General features: G+C 40.9%; 1 protein-coding gene across 1 annotated transcript in view; it reads right to left on the bottom strand.

The window, feature by feature from the left end:
• slit3 (slit homolog 3 (Drosophila)) overlaps positions 1-18,461 on the bottom strand; it is a 353,029-nt gene that overhangs the window by 101,426 nt on the left and 233,142 nt on the right. The window contains exons 6-8 of the mRNA XM_049586786.1: positions 10,199-10,270; positions 4,728-4,891; positions 1,828-1,972 (exon numbers count right to left, since the gene is read on the bottom strand). Of these exons, the coding sequence (XP_049442743.1) occupies positions 1,828-1,972; positions 4,728-4,891; positions 10,199-10,270 (381 nt within the window). The remainder of the gene's footprint in view (positions 1-1,827; positions 1,973-4,727; positions 4,892-10,198; positions 10,271-18,461) is intronic.

The raw sequence follows: 18,461 nt of genomic DNA, 5'->3' as shown, positions 1-18,461 counted from the left end.
TGTCCGACAGCCCGCCATCACAAAAACAATCTTATTCCTTGGAAGGGCCATTCCACTGAAAATATGTTAATACATTATGTTGATATGTTAAATACACTCTCCCAAACAGAAGCACGTGGCCAATTAATATGCTTAAAATTATGTCATCAGACCTCCCCCTATGGTGATGATTCAGGATATGAGGCTTGCACCAATTCATTTCTCCAAATACCTGTTTCACGAATGTTTTAACATTTTTGTTGTTCTAAATCATGTATGTGTCAGGTTATTGGCTGCATGTGAGGCATGTGTGTCTGTGAGCAAAAATGTTTCTCTGTTTGGATTCAGTATTGTAAGTTTTAATTCATAAACTGGCTGTTTTTATGTGGCTTTTGCTATTTTTAATCTTATAAATATTTTAAAGTTAGGGATGCACCGAATATTCGGTAACCGAATATATTCGTCCGAATATTGCAAAAAAACACACATTCGGTATTCGGTGGAATAAGTTAAAAGCAAGGCCGAATAATAGCGGCGTGTTTTGATAATGCAATCAAACAGCGTGCCATGACGGGCAGATTAAAATGTCGGCAGTGTGGCGATCCGTCCGTCACCGCACTCGCATTTGCGACTAAAAATAGTTTAGAGTGAGCAAAATAGGCTTAAATCATTCAGCACACTGTGCGAGCAGCCTATAGATTTCAACCAGCAGCAGAAACGAAAGGCGAATCCCACTGATTGTGGGTTGAACAGGGGTCACAGACACAGACAGTAACGTTAATGTATTCCTGTCAAATACGGCGGCCATCGGCTTACCGGGCGACGGAGAAGTCGGCTCCAATAATATCCTCTTCTTGGCGTCATGACTGCCCAGAAGTACCTGAACAGCCGAGCCAGCCGAACACAGGTATGTGATGTGTCAGAGGAGAAACGAGCCTTTCACATTTCTCTCTTTTAGTCTTTCAGTGGCAGTAACGGCCCACAAACCTCACCGCACTTTAGGGACTGTTCGTTACTTATGAAGGGACTGTCAGGGGAGGAGGGTGGCTGGTTGATTCTTATCTCATTTATTTATTTTATTTTGATCCCCCCCATGTTCATCACTCATTGATGCTGTTTTTGAAGTATGAATACGTCAATAAGTAATTTATTCCACTGAAATATCATTGATGTATTATAGAAAAGTGATTTATCTTTTTATAAATGGCAAAAGGCACATCTGCCTTATTTTTGCTGTGGTATCATGATACTACTCAGAACCATGATATTTTCATTGGTATCGCACAGTGGGTCCCAATTTTGGTACCGTGACAACACTAATCTGGAGGGGGTTCATCTGCAAAAACTAATGAAAAACTAAACAATGATATTCAGTATTCGGTACTCGGCCAAACGTTTAATAATATTCGGCTTCGGCTTCGGCTTCGGCCACAAATTTTCATTTCGGTGCATCCCTATTTAAAGTGTTTCTCTCAGTCAACTTAATTCACATCTCTACTATTATACACACACAATAATCATATAACAGTAAAATATGCGTTCAATTAATGCAGAGAAGGAGAAAAAGCAAATCACAGCATGATTCTGTTGCGCAAAAGCAAATCATGTACATGGCAGAGAATTTGAACATGGATCCATCAAACGTTTGTGGACAGTGTGCAGTTTTAAGTAGGCAAACACATGATACAAATACTGACATTGTGTGCAAAACTACAAGTGTAAAAATACTGTAGGAATATAAAGAAATACAGACATTTAAAGACAACATAAATGCTGTGAAAATGTGTTTTGTTTGAACAAGTCAGTCGATACCACACGTCACATTTAAGTAAAATAAAGCAGTCTTACATCTCCACGATGCCCTCAGGGAGGTTCGCTGGTATTTCAGTGAGGCCTTTACGACGACAGTCCACGATGTTGTTGTTACAGCTGCAGCTGGGCGGACAAATGGCTACCTGAGGAACACAAGTCCTCGACTCTGTCTGTGCTGGACCTGGAGACAGCAATATACAGATGTAAACATCAAGCAGAGATTGGCTGTAATTTGTTTGAATATGAGACTGCTTTCGTTGGTCTTCTGCCAAACATGAGGAGGAGAAGAGGAGATTCCTCTGTGCCTGCAGCTACATTTACTTCACGATTACTACTGTAAATTCTGCAATCAAATTTTAGCTTCTGTTTTATCTTTAATTCTTTATGATGTTTTTGTATATTGTATCCTCTCAGTGTGATTCGTGCCAGCTACAAGGGAGGGTTTTGTGTCCAATGATGGTCTTTGTGTTGTTTTAGAAGCATTTGCATCCTGCCAGGAATAAAATACTTTGGGGGAAGCATGACATTTTTTAGTATGAAACGGGAACAAATTGCAATATCGACTGAATGCCAATAGTAAATAGTATCTGACCACAATATGTAAACAGAAATATTGCTGGATATGAGCAGGAGGGTAGAGGGGGTAGGCACATGGTGAAGAGAGAGACGGGAGCATGAAATTAAAAGGAGGTAAAAAAGTAAAGAAAGAGTGAAAAAATAGGAAAAGATAAGTCTGTTATTACCACCTATAGTACAGCATGAGAATGGAGAAAAGAACAGAAAGAGGAGGTCTGGCTTGGAGCATGTAAGGCAGAGAAGATGAGGCTAAAGGCTAATAAAGACAGCCCAGCCTGACAGTCTATTAGAACAGAGAGCTGAATCAGAGGCCTATAAACAGTGCCTATACTATCAGCAGCTGATAACACTACTGCTCTTATACTGGCCTTTTAGCTGATTATGCACTCTACATGGTGTAATTCTTTCAGTGCTATAAACTCAATGCCGAGCTGTCTGTGCATGATAACAACGCCGCCTGTAATAATAGCCTTTATGTTTATTACATTGTCTGTATTGTCGACCTCTGTGTCAAAGAGTCTCAACTGTCAACGGCACTGAATTCAATCGAGAACTTCCACTTGAATCCACTCAGTGTGTCATCTTTATATGACATACTGAGGGCCAACATTACTTTAGAGGCTCAATTTCACTCTTAGAGTATTATAGTTCATGTGTCAATTTGATGTAGCTGCAATGGCAGCTTGGTCTATATCCCATATCGACAAATGCCGACACTTTGTCACGCTCCTTGGCGTCTGATGCTGACACACAAGGCACCCTTTAGTGTCTTTATGAGATGCAGCGGGCTTTCAACTAACTCCAATGTAAACTAGGGATGAGCATGAGTATTTGAGTACCCGACTTGGACATCAGTATTTGTTAAGCCTATAACCATGGTTCCCTATAGTCCAGCCCTGGGGTCCAGATTTCTCTTTATGCAGTAGTTCAAGGTCCACACAGTTTAATATATTCAGAATCATACTTGCATTTAGCCATGTCATCAAGCTAGTTTGTCATCTCTGTCAAGAAGCTGTCCATTTGTCACTCAACCTACAGCAGGAAACTGCACTGTATTTCACTGTACTTCAAAATAAAGAGTGTTTTTTTTTTGTTTTTGTTTTTTTTTTTTTTAAACAAACTTGACATGTTCGCGTGCAGTCCATTCAGAATTGACCCTCGACACAGTTCTGGACCATGACCCACCAGTTGGGAATCACTGGCCTATTAAGTATTCGCTGCCGAACCCTCTACATGTGAACATGACTTTTTTTTATCTGTATAATGTGGGTAATATCTTATTTGACTGTAGAGCTGCAATGTATTGCTTTGCTAAGCGCCTTATTAAACTTCTGAGGCTACTGCTGCGGCAGCTCCCGCACAAACAATTTTACCAGGCTAACCATTAGCATCACACGGCTAATGTTACCTAACGATTAAATAAGGGTCTCACAAGAATGGGCTCAATGGGTCGAGCCGTTTTGGTGTTGGCTTTTAGTTTGTTGGGACTGTTAAATGGCTTGGCATATGATGTTAGCCACTGCTACTGTGTTAGCTCATGTTAACTGGGCAGATGACTGACTGGAGAACAGCTCAGAGACAGCTGTTTAGTGTTGCGTCTAACCTATGCAATGGCAACCATAGAAAGTTTACTGAATTTTCATAAGTTAACTAGCAACTGATGTAGTATTAAGAGCCAGAAAGTCTGCGTAGGCGAGAGGCTGAGGTAAATGGATGGGTCATACACACACAGGACTTTCACCCAGTTGGCCGCTGTTTGTGTCCCGTATGAAACTAAAAGTCAGCATTGACTTACTTAAATGAAACATTACTGAAGTTACATGAGTATGTCACTTACCTTTGTCATCTTATATATTTACATGATGTCACGTTACAGACATTCTCATTTTATCTCAAACCATGCTCTTTTTTTCTTAACCTTACAGAGCAGTTTTGTTTCTTAACTGCGACCGTTTCATGTTAACCGCATGTTACAACATGTTTCACCCAGGACACAGCTGTGTGTCTAAGAAAGACGATAAAGGGTGCGTTGTGCATTAGTATCAGGCACCAGGGGAGCTGTATATTACAAGCTGAGAATAAGAATGGGTTGGCAATGGAGCGAAAACCTGGCGACTTTTCTCTGAAAATACTTTCATGGGTTTTGTCCCAGAACCAATTTAAAAGAAGTGGTGGGTGAAACTAAAAGCATGTCTTTTTTTCCCCACCTTGACTTAAGAAAGAGTTACATCATCACTTTCTGTGATAATCACCACAGTGCATGCCACAATAAGCAGAAGAAAACTACCTCTGTGTGTCCTTCAGTTATGCTTTTAGATATTTTGATTGAACATCGTGTATGTGTGTTGATGCCGGCTCACCATTGCAGACAAAATCCTTCTTCTGCACATCTGGGACATTCAGGCCCCTCATGTGGGCGGGGGCCATGCACTGGGTGAAGGGAGCCAACCCCCGCCTGGCTCTGAGCCAATCAGAGAGCCAGGACAGGTGGCAGTCACAGTGGAGGTTGTTTGAGTGCAGACGCCTGAGAAAGATGAAGAAAGAAAGTTGTCACTTTAAGGAAATTGTGTTTAATTAAACACTGTTATCAGTTCAAAATTAGACCTTCATCCTTCCAAAAAAAAGAAACACACAAAGAACACAATAAATTCTTGATTATCGTCTCTGAATTGTTCACTTTCCAGAGGCAAGGGTGAAGTCAAACTGAGCCCATCAACTCAGTAAGAGCAAATGTATTTGAGTCGGCATTCAAAGAGGTTCTATTTTTCACACAGCTTACATTCTTGGCCAAGATCATGAGGCTATTGCTTAGGTGAAACACACACACACACACACACACACACACACACACACACACACACACACACAAATAGGCACTCACACAAACACAAAGAGTAATATCCTCAACTCTCATTTCCCCAAGGTCTATGACAATATGACTCCCTTTAGAGGGAGGACACATACGGCTAAATCACAATCTATTCAGGACGACAGAGAGAAACAGAGACAGAGGAACAGACAAAGAGACAGACAGACAAAGGTGGGAAAAGAGACTGAAAAGAGGAAAGGAAAGATTCAGAGATGAGGAGAGTGGACACAAAGAATGAAAGTGAGAAAGAGAAAATTAATATGAAGAGAGAGAAGAGGAAAAAAAATCAAAATGAGAAAGGTCCTTTTATTTCTTCGGAGTATTATAGTTTCTGGTCATTGTGGCTTGATTTCATAGTGGCTAGCTCAGAGTGACAGGAGAAGTTGTGATTACATGGGATATGTTTTAGATCCCTGAGCCTCTAGACCCCAGATGAAGATATTTTCAAGGGTCATTTCACCAAAATTTGAAAATGCTTCTGGTGGTATCTAGCCATGCATTTAGTTTTGGTTTTATATGTCTATGTTTCCATACATTATCTGAGTTTTCTTCTCCACTTCAGTTCAATAGGGGGTGAAAGAAGTTTGAGTTGTGGCAGCAATACATTTGTGAAACTCAATAGCTACTTTTTCCAGAGCCGATGTTGCTGTTCTATACTTATCCAGGGCTGGGTCAGGGGGGCAGCAAGTGAGCAAGGTATTCCAGACATCTCTCTCTCAAGTAACATTTTCCAGGTCCTCCTGGGAGATCTTAAGGTGTTCCCAGGTCTCCTACCAGTTGGACTTGCCCAGAAAACCTAGTAGTAGATGCCTAGGAGGCATCCTGATCAGATGCTTGAACCACCTCAACTAGCCCTTCTCGACAGGAAGGAGCAGCGGCTCTACTCCAATCTACATCCCATCTGAGCTCCTCACCTCATTTTTAAGGCTGAGCCCAGCCACTCTACAGAGGAAACGATCTTATTCTTTTAGCCACTACCCAGAGCTCATGACCATAGGTGGGGGTCAGAATGTAGATGGACCAGTAAATCAGGAGCTTTACCTTCTGGCTCAGCTCCCTCTTCACCACAACAGTACAGCACAACACCTGCATCACTGCTGATACTATATCGAACTTCCTGCCTATTTCACGTTCAATTTTGCCCTCAATCTACCTACTTGAACTTCTTCGCTTGAGGCAGTAAATCTCTCCCAACCCAGAGGGGGCAATCCTTTGTTTTCTGGTAGAGAACTATGGCTTGAGGCAGTGTTTCCATTGCTGGGGATAACTTGCCAAACATTAGGACTACTTCTCCAGCAGAAAGTAGCAGTGAGGTCTGTCAACTATCCTGAGTACTGTATCTTGGACTTTACTTAGAAACTTAAATGTAAGTTTTCAATGTTGTGAGTGGCAAAAACAAAATTCCATCCACCTCTGAGGTAGAGGCGCAAACCTCAGAGATGGATATTTCAAAACCAGGACAAAAACTATCTGCATGGCTGTGCTTCACACTCACTACTTGGCATAACTGAGAATATTTTTCAGCCAATACTTTAAAGTTGCCATATTGTAAAAAGTCAATTTTTTATGTCTTTTTTTTAACTATAAAACCAGAATAGGTGCTATATAAATACTGTGAATGTATCAAAACACTCAATCTACAGGGTAATGCACACAGTTGTTATCCAGAATCTGTGCCTTTAAAGGAGCCCTCAAGACTTTCATGAAGTTGTAATGTCACAGCTTTACTATATATAGATAGAAACTACTCTTACAGTCTTCCCCCGGCTGCAATAACAGCACAGAGATGCAGTGAGCACAGAAGTAGAAGACACGGAAATGCTGACCAGTCAGAGCAGACTGGGTTTTTTTAGGAGGGGTGATTAAAGAGACAGGTGTTAAAATGGAGCATTTCAGACAGAGGGTGAATACAGGTGTATTCGGGAAGACAGTACAAAAAAGTATGTATTTTTTGAACATTAAACCATTTTAACATGTTCTACATACAAGTACGAACCTGAAAATGAGCATATCATGAGGACCTTTAATGCATTACACTACTCTTTGCATACTGTGACACTGCGAATAAATTAAACGGTAAAGAAGATTCTCTCATCAGGTGACATCACTGACTCTCATCAGATGCTGATGAGATTTCCAATTGCCAATTAATACTTCAAGTAACCTCACACTAATAGCCTTTTCAAATTTCACTTGTAGCATTAATTAAATGGTATAACTCAATACAGAACACATCAGGTGATGTTTCACTGAGCTGAAACTCTCTACAGGCTGCGCTGGCTGATTCTGACACCTTAAAAAAGACGGAGAGAGAGAGAGGGAGGGAGATGAGGAGAAGGAGGGCGGATGAACAGCAGAATGTCTTGTCAGCGTATTATATGCCAGCCGGGATATCTAGCCTTTCAGAAGACAGGCCTCCCTTTGTAATAAAGCAGAGGACAAATCCTGTTATGGAACAGAGATGGGCTCATTGATGCTAGCAGCGGGGGCAGTGGGTTTTAATACCGCTCTCCCATTATAAATCCAGTTTATAGTCAAACCCCCGCATGGAGATAGCCACGTCCCGGCCCACCCCCGGCTCAGCCTTAATTACTGACAAGTAGGATTAAAACACAGGGGAGAATGGGTTGATGCAGGGGGTATGGAGAAAGTGCTGTGTGTGTGTGTGTGTGTGTGTGTGTGTGTGTGGACTGTATTTGAGTGTAGCTGTAAGTCAGTGATAGCGTTTGTTGGGCTTATTGGTTGCGGGTGACTAAGGGCATTGTGCATGGTGTTTCAGTGAATGTGTGTCTGCGTCTCTGTGTGTGTTTGTTCTCAGTATTTACTCCAGAGGGTTACCGGGCACATCTTCAGTACAGTGAATCACACACACACACACACACACACACACACACACACACACACACACACACACAGAAGCAGTGGGATTTTTAATCTTTTCATTGGTTCAAGTTTCTCAATGAGAGACACCATGAGGAGATATCATTATTGCTAATAGATTAGATGGATACAGCAGAAAGAGAAGGAAAGAGATAGAAGACTAGACAGAGGAAGAGAGAAAGAAAAAAGAATAGAATAAACTGAATACATGTAAAAGCAGGAGTAAGAGGAAATCACATATTAAGGTGTCAGGGGAGGGAAGCCATTTTATTTAGAGAGAAGTTTCACACAAACTCACACTTCTCAAACTTCCCCCCGAATCAAATCAGGGACATCTCCAAACATTTGATTGAATGAGTACTTTTTATAAAAGCACCAAATTCAATACCAAGATCTGAGGGAGGCAAAAAGGAAAGGACACAGAATTTAATACAGAAGAGGCAGCAAAAAGGAGGAGGATGAAGAGGTGGAGAGGCAGAAGGGAAAAGGGGCGATGATGGACTGAGATGTGAACGGTGGACGTGGAGGAGATGGACAGGAGGATAGAGGAGGACAAAGAGAAGAGTGGTAAGAAAAGGAGGAGGAGAAAGGGAAACACAAGAGGACAGGTGGAGAATTCGGAAGGGGGAAAGAACACGCAACAAAAGGAGCTGATGTTAGGAGGGAGGAGAACACAAAAGGGAAAATAATGACACAAGTGACGGGAAGAAGGAGAGGTATAAATGGGGAAAGCAGAGAATTCGTTATAGTGGAGGCTGAAAAGAGAAGAGTGTAGAAGATGTGAAAATACAGAAGGAAAAAGGGGAGAAATCCACATGTAGCAAGGAAGAGAAGAGAAAGGAGGAAGGAGGAAATCAGAGGTGGCAGTCACTCACTTCTGACAGAAAACAGAGGCAGACGAGGGCTCCCGATTAAAAGATATTGGATATTGGTAACTCTGTACTCAATCTGCTGGCGACTGTGTGGTCGCGCTGCCACCTGAATCCAATTCTAAAAGGCTGATTTCGAGCCCTACTGCCACTTGCAGCAGTATGTAGCATATACAGAAACCCTGCCATGTGATTGGCTGTTGAAGGATGCTGCCGTACAAAAGCTCGTAAGAGATAAATGGACTTCTACGATTGTTATCCTGCTTGTATGTAGAAATCCCCATGTCTGAATGTTGAGTGGGGTCGAGTGACCACACAAGTGCCTCTTAAAACTGGTGATTCGGGGGAGGGAAGCCCACTCTATGCATGCTGGTTTGGCAGAATTCAACCCCAGTGTGGCCAGCAGGAATGCAACCAATGGTCTGTCTCTCAGACGGTCCCACGGGATTATGGGTAGTCTCCCTTGAGACGTCGTGCCATCTCCTTGGCAACTGAAAGATTTCCTTCACACAACTAAATACAGGAGGAAAGACACAAATCAAAGCTCCTCTTCCACTCAATCAGAAAGACGATTTCGTCTGGGTCTACGTTGGATGGATCGTGTCTGTGTGTGTGTGTGTATGTGTCTTAGTGTCTGCGTTCACATCAGTAACATCAGTGTAGGAGGTTTCTCCTAATGAATCAAAGCAGATAGAACTATAGCGCCTGAACAAGCCTTTCTTGTGGTATTAATGAGGTTGGCATTACTCAAGTGTGTGTGTGTGTGTGTGTGTGTGTGTGTGTGTGTGTGTGTGTGTGTGTGTGTGTGGTAGTTGTCACTGTATCCATCTCTGTGTGTCCGTATGTGTGTGTGTGTGTGTAATGGCCACATGATTATTCACAGTCATGAAACAATAGAAGAGTTGGTCTCTTATTACGGCATGATTAGATGATCACACACAGACTCTGCTGCCATGCTGTGTGTATGTGTGTTTGTGGCGTGTGTGTGTATGGACGTGAACATAAGTGATGTGTGTGTGCAGCGAGTGTCTGTACTTACTCAGTCTGCATGAAAATGGGCACTAATACAACTTTGTGCAAGTGTGTATTTGTTAACGTGAAACCACAGAGTGCCTTTGTGCGTGTGTGTTTGTGTGAGCATCTGTTGTAAATGTTAGTAGTTTTCTGTGTGTATGTGTGTGCGTGCATGTGTGTGATTGTTTGGTATACTCACAGCGTCCGCAGCTTAGGCATGTGGTTGAAGCTGGACAAGGGGATGAGGGTGATGTTGTTGTTGTTGAGGGTGCTGGACGGAGACATAGAGAGAGGAAGAAGGGGGAGAGAAGAGAAAAACAGATTGTTAGAAAAATAGGATCCCGGTGCCACTTTTTGGTCTGGCAGTTTAAACTCTGACGCAAGTTAAATTAAACTGCATCCAAAACGCAGGTTCAAGTCCTTGTCACCTTTTTCCTGACCTCCCCAATCTTCAAGTTTGGCGATTTTTGCTTTAGAGTTGTACTTGAATAACTCAGTTTACAAGAACCTTTGTCTGTGCCGGTGGTTCCCCCAGAAGGGTCACAAAATGAATTCTGAGGGGTCTCAGGGTGGCTAATAGAGGAACAGACATTCAAAAACACACTCTGCTACATGTTTTTAAAAGAGCTGTTTGTGACATTTAGAGGCTATCTATGATTCAGAGTGAGTCAGGCTGTCTGCACACAGGTCTTAACACGGAGCTGGGTAGCAGCTTGTAGTGAGAACAACACAAACAGTGCTAACAATGACAACCATGCTGTGAGAGCTAATGGTGTTAACCTTGGGGGGAACCAGAGGGTGGACGCTACACTTCCCTGTTATATGTTGCAGGTCAGGGCAGCATTATTGGCCGAAACCACCATATGAGTGCAGTGGCAATTAGCCAGGCAGTGGGATACACACACAAGGACTCACATGCTGACATGCACACGCAGTCGGACATCTACCACAACAACCTAATCACCAGGAAAATTATTCATACTGTACGATTCTGCAAATAAAGGATGTTACATTTGCACTTTATTTTAATCATCACAACTTTCTGTTTCTCATCTGCCCTGTGATTAATGTATGATCAGTTTTGGCCACAAAAATCACTTGGTTATGGTTTAGAAAAGATCGTGTTTGGCACAGAATGCCCATGTTTCTTGGCACAAAACCGGTCACTGAAAAACACTGGGTTTCGGTGGCTAAAACCCCACAGGGAAACACCACAATGTGTTAGTATAAAACATCCGGGTTTGGGGCCACAAACACTGGTTGAAATACCAAAAAGGGTTGACCAAAAACAACCAGTGTTATTGGTCTTGAACAGTGGTCTGCAACTAGGTGGCTTAGGTTTAGGATAGACTTTATTAGGCTTCTTGCCTTGGTGGTAAGCCATCTACCATTCCCTCCACCTCCCAATCACAAAGTCAGCTTGTATATTACGTCACTTCAGAAATGTTGCTTTTACACATATGAACTTTTCAAATGTAATGTCTTCATTGTTTGCAGCAACCTATACTGCAAACATTTTCTTCTGCCAACAGGGCTTGCAAGATAAAATGACTAAGATGAGATGAGTAAGATGTAAGATGACTACATTCTCGGCTAAGGCTGCCATTAGTCCATCATATCTTTACAAAGCAAATAACTGTTTCCTGCTATTAAAGCTCTGATTGTCACATACGGCTCCTTCTAGACTTTCCTATAATATTTTCCTGTGAAATACCAGATAGTTTTACCCCTTCATCTTCTGAAAAATATTCAAATGAACAATCTGAGAAAGTAAAATCACTCATAATGATGAGTAAGAGAAGAAGCCTAAGTAGATATTGCTTTGTTGAAGGGGACACAAGTCAGCAAGGTTGGAAATCACTGGTCCTCTGGTGTTATAAATCACTGTACATTCACAAAACAACTGCTAAGCTAAATTAAGTGGATAAAATAGGACAACTCAGGAAAATCAAGCTCTACATGGTGCCTTTTCATGATAAAACATCTACTTTTATTGTTTAGTAATGTTCGAATTGACTTCTATGCGTGTCATTTTAGTAATATAATTTAATTTAATAGCATTTGGAATTGCCTGAAACAATCCAAGTATTTTGTTTATTGAGAAAATATATAATTGTCTTGGATGAGAAACTGTTCCCTTTTTTCTCTTTCAGAGGATTCGTCTTTTCTACTGAAGTTTTTCTTTATCTGAATTGAAGATCTCAGAATGTAGCGATAGTAAAACACAAGATAAATTTGTAATTTTAAGATATATTAATAAAATGTACTTGATTTGAATCTAAATCATGCACACATTGCTGGTACTTTCAAACACCATCGAACACTGCAACACACTGCATTTGCCAAGTCATCACATAGAGTTTTAACTCATTATTTATTGATACACAAACACATGCACACACACACACACACACACACACCCTCCTGATCTGAGCTTCTTCCATCTCTAACTCATAAGCAGGTCACTGCTGTCTCTGACTATTAGCTCGCTCATAAACTACACTCTGTCTCATATGTAGTATCGACCTGAAGTGGAATGAAAAACAAGGTTGACTGTCATTACAACCAAACAAACACACACACACAAGCAATCCTACTCAATGTGCTGGAGAAACCCAACACCTATTGATTCTTTGTGATTTTCATGTACAGAAATGGAGACAGAAATGAGAGCAGGGGAAAAAAAATGCAGAAAAGACAGCTATTCCATCAAAGCGATCCACGGGGGGATCAGATTGCATTGACAGACTGGTACAAGCTGGTAAAGCTGCATATACAAAACACTGGAGGGGTGGGGGAAATATATTAGAACACATGCAGGTCCCTCATGACTCAAGCAGCGCACATAAAAATTACAATACAGCAAAAAACAAGACTGGACAAAGACATATAACTTACATTATGTGGTCATAATGCAGTGAACACTATGTGAGAAACAGAGCGAATACTTAAGTTATTCGCCTCAGCACTGCAGGCCATAAAACAGACTAAGTTCTTTTAGTTTTACTGATGTTCACCCTCGACTCCTCAATGTTTAAAACAACTTTCAAGATGTTTCCCAATGAAAGAGAACACTAAAGCTCTTCTTGGAACATTTACACATCAGAAATTGCCACCAGTGTTCAAAAGTGAAGCAAAGACAATGGGAAATAATGCATATGACTTACTGATCATGCCTCAGGTTAGCTAATAGTTATATAAAATCAATACATGGATAAAGTCTGAGCTGCAGATGATATTCTTAACATCTGTCTTCAGCCAAATCTTTATATTATAGATTACATCTTCAAAGCCAAATTGTTTTGGGCAGATATACAAAAAGTTACAGCAAAAAAATCTCTTTTCCAAGAGTGACCTGGCCAAGATAGCTACTTACAGACTATTACAACAATAAACAATCACATTGACCAAGAGTCCAATTTTCTCCATCCCTTAAAATGGACTTTAATTCCTCCATAGTAATCAGCTCTGACAATTTCAGCTCATTTCGTACATGCTTCTGGGAAAAAAGGAAAGCGTATTTTAGGGTGCTTTCACACCTGCCCTGTTTGGTTCGGTTCAATCGGACTCAAGTTTGTTAGCCTCCTAAGAGTGGTTTGTTTGGGCAGGTGCGAACACAGCAATCGCTATCGGGTGCGCACCAAAACAACCGGACCAAGACCTTCATGAAGAGGTGGTCTCAGTCCAGTTACAAACGAACTCTGGTGTGGTTCGTTTGAGGTGAGAACGTGTTCCGACCTGGATCTGAACCAACTGCAGTCACATGACACATTGTTTGGGTTAAACATGAGCATGTTACAGTCCTGGAGGATTATTAATGTGCACCTCCTCCTGTACTGCCTTAATATGCACATTCAGCACATCCAATGCATCAAAACATTGTTTTCTAGTTGGAGCCGCGCCTCGTTTTCAAACTGTATGGTTTGACTAAAATGAACAATGACAGCAATATAGTCCACGATGAGCAGCGCTAAAATCAACCTGCGCAGTTGTCCCTCCATTGTGACATTAGAAAGTGTCACATTTATCTTGCAAGTGTACTCTTCTTCAGCATTTTGTTTACTTCCTGGATTTTTCCCACATGGAAATTCTGACCAATCAAGAGCAGCTTTCTCACGCAAGACATTTGATCTGGTCCAACTCTAGGCAATTATGCAGCTTTGTAACAAAATTAGTCCCTGATTCAGACCAAAGCAAGACAACTCTAGGTCTGTTCTAACTCTTGAGACCATCATCTAATACATGTAGGTACACTGATGAGAAGCAATCAGCCCAAAGAAAGATTTACATTCAAAAGCCAATGTGAAAATTCTGTGGACATAAAGAGACGGCCATTGAGCAGAACTATTGAGAGTGCAGTGGTGTACATGATCTCCACATCCAGTTGTAAATCAGGTGCATTTATGATGAGCATTTCACAGTAATTTAGGTTCGAAACAAGGCTTTCAGTGTGCGGCACGAATGACAATTTCTGGTCAATAATAATACCTAAATAATTAAATGCTGTGACCATTTTAATTTCAACCCCTTGAGCAGCTGAGATCTCATACTGACCCTCATTATAACTTGTGCAACTGTTCGATTGGCTCAAAGTCAGATTTTTATGGGAAAAAGTCAACACTGAACATGACTGAATGAGAGATCCTGTTGCATTAAAAACCCAAGGATTACTAGAATTTATACTTCAGTATAATTCTTCTGGTGGCTTCTGGAAGCCAACATCAACACAAGCCAGTGCAACCATTTGCTTTGTTTTTGCCGGAGTTTCATGGATCATTAATTTCACTGGATAGAAAGGAGGCTCTAGTTTACTTTACATATCACCCGAAACCTTGTGTGTTCAAAGAGTCATTGTTTCAGGACGGATGAAGACTGAGTGGTCATTTTTTACAACTGAAACCCATTCATTTTTCACGTTTGACAATGTGTTTTTAATGCTTTCAGACAAGGACAAGGTCGGCTCTCTCTCTGAAAAATGGCCCAAATTTAAGATGAGAGGATTTTTTTTTTTTCACGGCATCCGCAATATGTTTGTGCCTAAACATACAGTGTGACCACGGTGAGGGTTTGGATTTCGTCGACAAAAATCAAGGATGGTTTGTTTTACGCACTGTCGTCACAACTGTTCAAAAACGGCTCATTACCGGGGGTTTGCTGTGTTTTTACTAACACCCACTCAGCCTTAAAATAGACTGTTTTTGCTTCACTCTGTTGATGTTACTACTTTTCTTTCTCTTTAATTCTCTCTCCTTCCGATTCTCTTTCTACATTCCCCTCCCTGCCAGTATAGCCTCAGTGGCCTTGGTAGACGGATAAAGTTTCACACTCACTCTCACATACACACACGCACATTAGGAGTGCTGCTATGGTCAGCCCTGTCAGGGGTGATTCCACCCAGTATATATAATTTAATTGTGAAATAACAATAATTTCCCTCTGCAATTTCCCTGTCAGTTATTCTCCCACTCACTCCGTTCAACCCCGGTCCACATCTCTCTGCCTTAATAAAGTAGTGACTGCACTGGCTTAAGCCAAGATAAACACTAAAAACATCATTTAGAAGTCCGCAACTATGTTTTATATCGTGGCCGTTTTTTCCCAGCTCATTTTACACCGCCTCTGGCCATGGCTGCACTCTTAAAAAAATCGTACAAGCTCTTGGATTTGAAGTGATCGTAAAAAAATATGTGCATTTTGGCAACAAGAGAAATCGGTGCAAGAAGTTCAGTGTTTGACATTGCACAGATATAGCAGATCCAGTTAGCAATATAAAAATCACCTCCAAACTTCTTGAAAGTGTCATTTAGTGCAATTACTAACTAAATTTTACAGAGTTAAAGTCTTAAACTAAAATGTCCTTTTTACCTCAAAAGCACGCAGATGGGTTGAAACTATTTATTTTTAAATATTGTTGCATTTTAAAGCTGACAGAAATTCCAGATCTGTTTTACAGTGAGTGCTATAAGCTGGAGGGAAACTGTACACCTGTGAATCCCCACAGCATTTCACGTCTTTGGTTTTACAGTGTAAAATATCCGATCGGTCCAGATGGGGACTTTCCACTGGTTCTGCACTCCACCTTGTGTCAGTCTAAACTTTATAATCCTGCAGCCTTGACAGATCCCAACACACCATACTCTATACTTCCACCACAAAATCACACAGTGCAAACCGGAACATTGGCTGTGTCATCGCGGACCCTTTACAAATGTTTCACAACTGATGTTATATGGTTAGGAAAATACTTTGTGTACTGTGTATTAGCATCATGTGCTGCAGCTGTTTCCAAAGTGACGTTATGCTTTGAGTGAGAATGGTTGTTTTTTTTTCTCTTCTGTTTTATGGCTGATTTCGGAGCAGGTTTCATAGTGAATGTTGCTTCATATTCTGAAGCTTTGTGATGTCACAAAGTTCAGCAAACATATTTACAGGTTAAATAAACTGGGTAAAACAAGGGCTCAATGATTATTTCTTAAAATCATGATTAATCACTAAATTTCAGTAGTTAATCACGTTTAAGATTACATTATTCTGCATTTCAAAACAGTTTTGAAGAAGAGGAAGAGGATCAAAGGATCATCAGTCAATATATCTAAAAGGGGATCCAGGGGGAAGTGTCAACTTTTTTTCAAAACTCATAGTTTGTCATTGTTCTGTCATTTTTAGGTGAATATTGGTTATTTTTGTACTATTTTTCTCATATGTATCTCCTACTAAAAAACATCATTAATATGTATAGTTTCAAATACAGATTTAGCCGGTGTATAAAACCCACATTTTACTGGAATCTTGCTGCCCTGCAGACTAATTATTCCAGGAAAGCCTGTTTGAAAAGAAAAAATACATTTTGTTTCTGCAGTCGCAGTGAAAAAGAGCTCAAGGACTGGTCCAACACTGTTTGCGACACACAATGTTTCTATTACAAAATGCCTATTCAGCTCTATTTTCTTCTTTTTAATTTGAGATAGGCTGCAGTGACCGCTGCAGTGCTGTTGCAGGATAGATCCATGATCCCTGACTGTGTGTGTGTGCTACTATTACGTGTGTATTCTTGAGTCAGCATGTACAGTACATGCTTGCGTGTGTCTGCATGCGTGTGTGTTTTCGATGCAGCTTTGTTGCAGTAAATGGGCCTCTGCAGTCAGTGATGGAGGAGACTCTTTAGAGGCAACCCACCAGGGAGATGCTATCGCTTGTGTTTGTGTGAGCCCGTGTGTGTGTGTGAGGGAGACTGTGTGTGTATGTGTGTGTGTGAAAGAGGGAACGAGAGTGATGTTATCATATGTGTCTTTGCTGCAGCCTACACACTAAGGTCAAAGCCTTACTCGTCAATCTTGCCTCCCTCATACAAACACACACACACAGAAACTTGCACGGACACAAGATTAACTTTCTATTTGCAGAGGGTCTAAACATCTTCGGCTCTTCTTCTATGATCCTGGATATTAAGCCGAGCATGAAAAATACCTTAAATAATAAATAAATGCTCCAAAACAGCTTTTAACAACAAGAACAAACTCTGCAGTATTTGACAAGAATACTGTAATAAATACAGAACTGCACGCACCTTTCCCCTGTTATATATGTTACTTCATATAGATATGTAATCTGTCCCACACATCAGCAATAATCTAAAGATATAAGCAAGTGGTGTTGAAAAAATTTAAAGGCTGTTGGCCACTGTGGAGATGAAGTCTGTGATATTTTTCTGTGGGTCAAGATTGTTTGGACCATATGAGAATTTCACGGTACAATAACCGTCTCAGAAAATGTCATGGTCTCTAAGTGCCAGTACACAATTATTGTTATTATCTGCAGTTACAATGAACCATAAAGGAATGGAAAACATGTTTTTTTGTTCAGTTTTTTTTTTTTTGTAAATCCATAATCCATCGTCCAACAAAAATGGTTACACATAGAAACCTCTGACACTGAGTTTGATGCCTTTTATAGCTCTATTTGCTGCGGAAAGTTAGCCTGATGACTTGAGTTCAACATTCTGTTTCACTCTCTGTATCCATCTAGACTGGAAACTGCCCCAAACAATTTCCAGGAATTAAAATCCAATTGGGGCCAATCAGGAATCTGCACCGTAGTTGACAACGTAAGCAGCCAATCAGGGACTGTGTTGTAGTTGATGACATAAAAGGCAGGCTGCTGCACGCAGAACCGTAATGGCGGCTCCCGAAGCAACAAGGGACTCTAACGTTAGAAGAATAAACACAGCAGTAAGTAGAGTTATTGCAGAAATGGAGTCAGTAACGACAATTAAACATGAACAACCGTACACATTTGCGGATTTCCTCAGAGGAAAATACATTTCCGCTGTTTTCTTGACTGGATTTGGCAGAAGGTTGTTTCATCAACTGGCTCTGTCAGTGTTTAAGAAAATGTTTCCTGGTGTTTTTGTTAACTCCAGTTAGCTGAAATAGTAGAACTGTCACCGTGAGAACTCCCTTCCA

The sequence above is a fragment of the Epinephelus fuscoguttatus genome, linkage group LG9 (genome assembly GCF_011397635.1).
Source record: "Epinephelus fuscoguttatus linkage group LG9, E.fuscoguttatus.final_Chr_v1".
Classification (NCBI taxonomy): Eukaryota; Metazoa; Chordata; class Actinopteri; order Perciformes; family Serranidae; genus Epinephelus; species Epinephelus fuscoguttatus.
Note: the sequence above shows the minus strand (reverse complement) of the source record. Positions and strands in the feature narration are given on the sequence as shown.